At 33.2% G+C, this 9,384-nt stretch overlaps 1 protein-coding gene across 1 annotated transcript; it reads left to right on the top strand.

Annotated features, from left to right (window-relative positions):
- The first annotated feature begins 6,295 nt into the window (after nucleotides 1–6,295).
- LOC149892373 (uncharacterized) lies at nucleotides 6,296–7,197 on the top strand. The gene is made up of 2 exons (XM_090079523.1): nucleotides 6,296–6,632; nucleotides 6,827–7,197. The coding sequence occupies exons 1-2, from the start codon at nucleotides 6,419–6,421 to the stop codon at nucleotides 7,063–7,065; spliced, it is 453 nt and encodes a 150-aa protein (XP_089935649.1). The 5' UTR covers nucleotides 6,296–6,418; the 3' UTR covers nucleotides 7,066–7,197.
- Nucleotides 7,198–9,384: the final 2,187 nt, after the last annotated feature.

The following is a 9,384-nucleotide window of genomic DNA, read 5'->3' on the forward strand; positions in this document are numbered from 1 at the left end:
ACTTCTTTTTTACGATCCTCACTTTGTCTCCCATTGAAAATTTTGGTTCTGCTCTTTCTGTTTGCGTCTTTCCATTCAGGTTCATCCAAACCCTATATTTATTCTTTTTATCACTGGCTTCCACTGGTGTCATTTTAATGGAAGAGTGTTTTGTGTGGTTGTAGTTATCAACCATTTCATCTAATACATCAATGTATTTATTGGTATTGTTGGATGAAAAATATTTAAACATTCTCTCTTTCATCGTTCTATTCCATCGCTCGACAACAGAACTTTTTTCCTCGTTTTCAGTGGAGTATAATTGCACGCCTAGAGCTTGTACATGCTTGTTATAAAACTCTTTACCTTTATCCACCCACATCTTTGTACACCTTCTCTCCTCAAATATTTTGCTTAGAGCGTTAGCTACATCAACTCCAGTTTTACTCTTTAACGGAACAATCCATCCATACTTTGAAAACACGTCGATCACCATGAGCAAATATTTTACCCCGTTGTTGAATTTTGAAAACGATTGCATGTCAACCAAATCTACAGCCCATATTTCATCCATGTCGTTCACAAACACTTTTCTTCTTTTAAAATGATGAATGACTGGTTTATGAAGCTCGTTTGCAAGCTGATCCGTCCATTTCAGGTTCTCCGGTGCTTTTTTTTAACAGATACACCTAGACCGAATTTAGCTTTGGCTTTGATGATGGGAGTGATCAGTTTTCTTTCGTTTATCTCTTTTTGAGTAGGGTTTGGAATGGAGTTCATTTCTTCAAGCATCATTTGATCTGCTACATTTCTGCTTTGAACGTCGTTTAAATATTTATAAGCTAAATCGTGATGGTATGCTGCATTGTCCACTCGATCTACCGGTTTGCTCCACTCTTGATACATGTCTGTGGATGTGAGTCTTTTGTCCAAGTTTGTGCCAGGTCCTGCAAAATTCATTCCTGGAATGTGCATTTCTCCTGGAAATTTTGCCCATGGAAGCTTTATTTTTTTTGAAAAATTGTTAATCGTTTCCACCAAGTCTCCTCCTTTTGTCGTATGCGAAGATGATCCTTTGAGTGCATGTGAAGAAACAAACTTACATTTGGTCGTTCCGCAAACGTTACAAGCCCCTTTAACCATATGCCTGTTGTTTTTTGTGATTTCGTTTCTCAAATGATTCGTTTCTGTTTTCCTTTTGCATTTAACACAATACATTTTATTTAAAAAAAAATATTTTTAAACTAAAAATGGAAGTGTCTGATTTGTCATGGAATATTGGAAAAATCAAAAGAAACAACAACAAGCTTTTACCGAGAAGCATTCGAGGAATCATCGTTGGGAAATCCGGATGTGGAAAAACAACGTTGCTTCTCAATTTATTGCTCAGACCTGGATGGTTGGATTATAACCATTTGCAAGTTTTTGGAAAATCTCTTTTCCAACCCGAGTACAAAATACTAAAAAGTTCGTTCGAAAAAAAATTACCAAAAAAAAAAAATTCTCGACTTGTTCAAGGTACAAACCGAAATTGAAAAATTGAAACTAGATCCTGAATGTGTTATCAAAGATCTTTCAAAAAATTTTTCCGAAACCGAGGATATGGAGTGTGAATTTTTTGAAACGGCTGACGATGTACCTAATCCTGAAGATCTTGATTCATCCAAAAACAATTTAATGATCTTTGACGATTTGCAATTGACCAAACAAAACAAATGTGAAAAATATTACATCCGAGGAAGACACTCTAACGTCGACTGCTTTTACCTCGCTCAAAATTATTTCATGCTCCCAAGACAAACGATCAGAGAAAACACCAACTTTATTTGCCTCTTCCCTCAAGACTCAAAAAACATTGATCACATTTATCGAGATCATGTATCTACCGATATGAAAATAGAAGAGTTTAAAAAGTTTTGCAATCATTGCTGGTCTGAACCTCACGGATTTGCGGTGATTGATTTGTCGTCAAAAAAAGACAATGGAAAATATCGAAGCGGATTTGACACTTTTTATTTTCCAAAAGAAGCCATTTAAAAAATGTTACATAATAAAAAATGTCAAGCATAATCATCGACGTGGATGGAAATTCCAACGTAATCATAACAGAATTTTTAGACAAAATCGTTTTTGACAAAGGAAAAACTTATGAAATGGCTTTTTTTGGGCTTGAGACGTACAACAGCTTTCCAAACATCATCAGCAAAAACAATTCTTTCCGGTATAGCATGAACAATGGAGTTCATTGGGAAAACGTCGTCATTCCAGACGGTAGCTACGACATCAAAGACATCAACAATTATTTACAAAAGACTGTCTCAAACACAATAAAAAATTATGCGTCTCAAAGCTCCAGCTACGTCACAGCAAATAAAATCAGCTACTCTCCCGATAACATAAAAATAGAAGCCAATTTAAACACTTTAAAATCAAGCATCACACTTGGAATGAATTATTTGATGGATTTGAACGTGGATAACAGCATCGCCCCACTTTTAGGATTTACAAAAAGACAATTGGACTCCAATTCAACATACGAGTCTGACGATATTGTTAGAATTTCAAGCATCAACACGATCAGAATCCTCAACAACGTCATCGGGTCTGCTTACGTCAACGGAACCCCACTCAATTGCATCTACTCTTTTTATCCAGCTGTTGGTCCTGGTTTTAAAATCATCGAAAGACCCACTCATTTGACTTTCCTCCCTGTTAAGGTTCCAGAAATTTCTACAATGATCACTCGCGTTGTTGATCAAAATGGAAATTTGGTTGATTTTCGTGGAGAGGACATTACAATCCGTTATCTCATTCGAGAAGTGAAATAAATATTTTTTCTCACATTTAAAAATGAGCAAATATGTTAGTGTTAAATTAAATGTGTCTCAGGGACAGATTGAAAAAATAAAAAAATCAATGATAGCAGGTAAACCTGTGAGCATCCGTATTTCAAAAGATGATTTTAATGGAAACGACGTTTTACTTGTAACACAAAATCAACATCGAAAACTTTTGGATGCTCTCCATCGAGGAGTTGGAGTCACCATTAAAATGAGCAAAACCCAATTGGAGCATAACGCAAATGTGAAAGGAGGATTTATTGGAGCTCTTCTACCTTTATTAGGTATGTTGGGTAGTACACTTGCAACAAGAGTAGTTCCAGCTCTTGCCACCGGATTGTTAGCAGGCGTAGGATCTTCTGCAGGTTCTGCTATGGTTGATAAAATTGCAGGAAGAGGTATCGTTTATTTGAAAAAGAATGGAAATGGAATGAAAATAGGAACGCACAGAGGAAACGGATTATTTTTAACACCCTGGCCTAAAGGAGGATCATTCAAAGACGGAGTTTACGTTAAAAGCGGAAGAGGATATGAATCTATTGGAGCTGGTTTGCTTCTCGGACCAAACTCACCCTTTAATAGCATTCCCTTTTTAGGTGCTATTCTATGAATAAACTCTTGTAAATTGTACAAAGAAAAAAAACTTTTTAAAATGATATAAATAAATTTTTTCTTGCTATAAAAAATGACATACTCCTTTAAATATTTTGATAAAAAATCAAACAGCTACCATACATACAGCTCCGAAAATTATGATCAATATATCAGAAAACGTATTCATCTTGATAAAGATTCCAAAGCAGTTTGTAGAGAGTTTAAAGCATATCTACAGTATAAAAAATTGTTAAAAGAAATAGAAAAATTAAATGAACTAAAAAAAGGTAAAATAGAGTCGTGGAAATATGATCAGATGCGCAAAATGAGAATTGAAGAAAAAGAACAAAATTTAAATTATCAAAAACAAATGCTAGCAAGACATTATAAATATATAATTAAAAAACCTGCCCCGTCTGAACTCTTAGATTCACATTAAAAACTATTTTATATATTTTCAGATATATAAAATTTACATCTTCACAATATATACGTCACTATCGTTTACTGTAGAATAGAAAATACGATGATCAACACAAAAACAACATGCACAAAGAATTAGAGAAACGCGAAGAGAAAAATATAAACATCTTTTTCCATACTTGAACTACAAAGAAAAAATTAACACATTCACTACCTTTTTTCATAATGTCATCTCATTATGAAAATCCACAAAAATGGAAATACGCAAAAATACCCATGAGCATGCGCAAAAATGCTCATGCGCCAGAATCGTAAAACATGACGCCATCTTGAATGCGCCAGAATCGGCAAGTCTTAGTAGTGATATCAAACGAGACTATGCGACCATTTGATAGCACACGATTCTTTATTATCGGTATAGTATGGCATCGAATCGATACTGATGATACCGAGAAGGATGATCTCGAATAGTGTGGTATTGTTTATATACATAAGTATATAAACGATACCACACTATTCGAGATCATCCTTCTCGGTATCGACTTATACGATACCGATTATCTATCAATTATGAGTCAATAGTGATATAACCGATTCCTTCGATACTAGTACGCGTGATAATGATATCGATACTGTAAGGAATGGTATCGATACCATATGAGAACCGAGATTTGATACCGATTATCTAGTGCCTGAAAGCGATACCACTCTATTTGAGATCATGCCTCTCGGTATCAACTTACACGATACCGATTATCTAGTGCCTAGTAATTACACTGCTCGGAAGTAGTTTATAAATTAATTTGAGCGGTTTTTTATGAATGTAGGGGAACATGGGGAAAGATGACGAACGTTTTTAAAAGCACTTATATCTTAGCCAATAGCTGTTTCAATAAGTAAAACTTTATTAATAAGTGGTAAAAAAATTATTAAGCGTCTATTATATATAAAAAAAAAACCTTATAAAAATTGAAAATAGTCTGGAAAAATAGTCTGGCGTTCATTTTGCCCCTAAGCTACACAATCTTCAAAATGATTTCGAACTCTACATGAATAAGTTATCATAGCTTATTACTACTTGTATGGCTTCCAAATTGAACAAACTGAACAAGAAATTCTCTCTTACCTTTAGCTGGTGGTGTAATGATGAAATAAATCAAATACAAGTGGATAAATTTTCTTTTTTTCTTGTTATCGGAATAATAATATTTATAAAGAAAGCAAAAAATGAATGTAGTAGATATAATCTACTTCTCTCTCAGCTAGTCAGCTTTCATATTTTGTTGAGTTTTAAAGATAACGGTAGGTCGTCATCTTACCCCATTCGTCATCTTACCCCGTGTTCCCCTCTATGACGTATTCTTGTAAAGTATAAATGGACCGCGAAACTCTTGTAGGGAGAGTTTTTCTGAGAAAAGAAGATTTACAATTGTGTGAGGGGGGCGTATTCTATTACACAATAGAACTCAATAAACGTTCTATCAGTGTGTAATGGTTAGCACTCTTTTATTCATTACGTTTATAAAATACAAATAATATTCTCTACTCGTAGTGTTCGATACTGTTTTTATCAATTACTTCCCCCCCCCCCCCTCTTTTTTTTTTTTACTTCTATTTTTATACGAATATCTCTTTATTTAAAACTTCTGGTTATTCTTCTTTTATCCAATATTTCTTCTGATTTCTATTTGTATGTTTACTTCTTCTGATTTTCAGAAATTTCTTCTTTTTCTCTTTTGTTTACTTATAAAACTTCTTGTTTTTATTCCAATATTTATCAATCATAAAAAGTTCTCTCTCTAAAATTCTTCTTAAAGATTTTCATAACAACTCTTTTTTGCTTCTCTTTAAAACTCCGTTTTACCCCCCCCCCCCCTCATGAAACTTCTTTCTTTTGAACTTTAATAGTTTTTTGGTTGTTTTCGGTTGCAATACCTATTCATCATTTATTTATATGGCCAGTTGATGAGTCTTCGTGTTTATGTCTTTTCCCAGTTTTTTTTTTTTTAACTTCTTTTCGCTTTATCACTTATTTATATAGCAGGTTGAAAATGTCTTCGCGTGTACGTTTTTTCTTAGTTGTTGATTTTAATTTATTTCTTTTTGCTTTATCGTTTATCTAAATGAAGGGTTGACGAATCATCTTGTGTACGTCTTTTTTGATAGATGTTTATTTTTCTCAATTCTTCCACCTCACAATTGCAAAGTTCGCTGCGAAAAAACAGCAACTTTTACAATTTTTTTCGCATTATTTATGCGTTTTCTTATATTTGTACACCTGTTCTTTAATTTGTACACCTGCTCTCTTGTATTTGTTTTTTTCGTTCGTCGAACGCCAAATAACTGGCGTTACTTTTTTTGTTACGCCGCTCTGTTACTTTTAATTTCCCACGGTCAAAATGCAGCCGGTTCTTTTGTTCATCGTACCACTTAATTTTATAATTAGTTTTGACTCATTTCACAAGTGTTTATTTGCACATCTGTTTTAATATTGTCAATAGGAAAAAAGTATATAAAAGGCAGGGTTCGATCACTCTCATCAAGGAGAAAAAATATTGTAAGAAAGAATCAAGAAGAAAATCATGGCTTCGAAACTCGGCTGTCCTAAACTGGCAGAGGCTACATGCTGCATGATAACCAACGCAGAAAAAGATCTTTATACTCCAATTAATAGCTACCTGCAAGCGATGGAGCACTACGTGCAAGCAATTTTATCTCTTCAATGGAGCACTGCCACACTAAATTATGTTCATTTGCCGTTAAAGAAAGATCGAAAATCGGCAATGATTAAAGATGGTATGGAAAATTATTCGTTTGTTGAATACAAAAAAAAAAAATGTTGAAAAACCTTTGGTTTTTTACACAGCCGAAAGGAATTTTTGTGATCAAGATCCTTCGGTAAAAAGAAATGGCTTTTAGGTAACAACCAAACTAAAAACAACGAAGCTAGGAATAAATTATTTATTCTTTGGAACTGATAAACACTTTAGAGCCAATGATACGCTTCCAAAAAGAAGTGTGGAAAGTCGAAAACGTTGTATATCTGTGGAAAATTAAAAAGATTTGGTGTGATAAAAAAGCTTTTGACACGACAATGAAGGAGATTTTTGTTGTAATAACGAAGAGAGATCGCGGAGGTTGGAGGAAAAAGTTGAAAAAATTGTTCAATTGCTTAGCAACGACGTTTTGTAAAATTTTTTTGCATTTTTTTTTTGTATTAATATGTTAAAGTTGATTTCGGGTTTATCTACCGAATGTACTCGTATTATTAATCAAAGGGAAAATGATTTGATACTTTACGACAATGATTGCCATTGGATGATTTGTATGATAATATAAATATTCAATCTAAGAAAATTGTTTTGACAAAAAAAATTAAGAAATTTGCTTACACTTCGGTGTGTAGTTGTTGTGACAAAAACGTGGAAACAAAGTTTTTTCTTTGATTTTTGACGTTGATATTTTAAATGATGATTATTTTCGCAAAAATCAAAATGATGACGAGCAAAAATATTAAAATGATTATACTGACCAGCAAAAATATAGATTTTTTCATATATACAACTGGCATGTTATGAAATGTAAAATTATAAACTATCATGTAAAAAGAATTAAAAAAAGAACAAAATTCGAATAAATATTTGTCTTTTTATTTGCATTTTAAGATGAACACTGAAGGCGCTTGATTTACAACGTGGCGAAAGTCAAAATTTCATAGGAAAGTTTCTATGAAGAACATGAAGAATATTTCATTAAGGTTTTTAAAAACATCTAATGATCATGATTATTTATATAAACTTAAAGAAGTAATATACAAAATAATAACTCTGACTTACAATAATTAACATGCTATTGTTTTCTGGGTTTACATTACAGGGTGGGCGTTTTAAATCCGGAACGTTTTAAAATTCCTACAATTTTTTTCTGTTGAACTTAATGCCTCAAAATTCAAAACATCAACAAAACTGATTTTTAAGAGAATGCATTTTTTTTAGCAACTTTCATCTCCATTTCGAAAGAACATGATCATAGAGCCGCAGCGGTGGAACCACTTCGTGCCGGGTAACAGTCCAAGAAATTATCAAGTGATTTGGGTACCAAAAAGCACAGTTTATGACACTGCGGAGAGGTTTGTTGATGGTGTGGACTCTGCAGATCGTAAGGAATATACTAGGAGAGACCAGTCGGGAATCAGGACTTCATCATCAGGCTCTAGGAGATTATCAGCGACAATTCAAGCATCTCTATTAGGAAATTAAGCAAGTTAATGGATGTGGTGCCTGACACCATGAGAACCCATCCATGAAGACCTCAGGTCCCATCCATGAAGACCTTTTGTCATTTCCTTCCCACCCCCCTCCCACATCTTGAAGAACGGAAAATCTTGGAATTGGTCTTATGGTCTATATTCAAATTATTACGATTAGAAAGTGTTTTAAACGATGTAAGTAAATGTTTACACATATACTTATTTACATTTGAAATTAATAAGGATTTGCAAAAGATTTACATAAGTATTACAATATTTTTTTTAATATTGAAGTAAAGCAATTTTGAAGGAGGTATGTTAGGAGTACGTGTATGTTTGACCAGGGTATGCACTTTAGGAGGTACTCTTAAAACAAGTTTGACAAAAGCCTCTTTATACTCGTTATTGATTTATTCAGGTAACAAGCTCAAAGCCAAAACATGCAATTTTAACATATTTTAATCATTTAATCAGTTAACTATAGAACTGTTCATCTTTTTCCAATTTCAATGATTGGAATAAATCTTCTAACACATGAATATTTTTCAGCCGTTTGGAACATCATCATCATCATCATCATCATCATCATCATCATCATCATCATCATCATCATCATCATCATCATCATCATCATCATCATCATCATCATCTTTCTCAACCTTTAAATTGACCAGCATGCAGCTTAATTTACCATCATGTAGCTTAGGCCAAAAAAAAAAAAAAAACTTTTGTTAAACTAATTTGCCAAAAAGGTGGTATCTATGGATTCCAAATATTCATATTTCCACTAAGTAGATGAAGCTCCATTGAAACAAAAATTTCAATAACCTCTGAGTCATCAGACAAAAACAGCTAATCGAAGGTTTATGTAAAGATGACATGCAGCTGAGAGATTTTTTAAAAAAATCTTTACTGGCGACTTTGTGAGCATTAACAGAGAAACGGATACTCCCTCGTGTTCTGAACTCACCGTGAGTTTAAAATATTGCATTTCTTCTTTGCTAATGGCAATGATTATGATACTGCGCTTTTAATTCTTAAAAATATCAAAAGCAAAAAAATATTGTAAACCATTCAGCTTCAAAACAGTGAGAATTTTCTCAAGATTCGAATGAGATTCAGCTGCATTTTTAGCCTGACCAAAAGTAAACAGTTTACGCCTTCGTCTTTGTACTTCTGAATACCTATTCCTTCCTCATTTTTTATTTATTTTACATTCTGTGACTTTTTTGAATGTTTAAACATACTTTAAAGAATCCACCTCCAATTTCAGTCTCAACTTTTAGAATCCTTTGATAA

Source organism: Hydra viridissima, unplaced genomic scaffold (assembly GCF_058129835.1).
Source record: "Hydra viridissima isolate aposymbiotic clone 2 unplaced genomic scaffold, HvirCarnegie_v1 scaffold_2, whole genome shotgun sequence".
Taxonomy (NCBI): Eukaryota; Metazoa; Cnidaria; class Hydrozoa; order Anthoathecata; family Hydridae; genus Hydra; species Hydra viridissima.

Excerpts from the sequence above, each read along its gene's own strand:
- LOC149892373 (XM_090079523.1), top strand. The coding sequence starts at position 6,419 with ATGGCTTCGAAACTCGGCTGTCCTAAACTGGCAGAGGCTACATGCTGC. Across the intron at positions 6,633-6,826 it reads ATCGGCAATGATTAAAGATG|AGCCAATGATACGCTTCCAA; the intron begins GTATGGAAAATT and ends TAAACACTTTAG.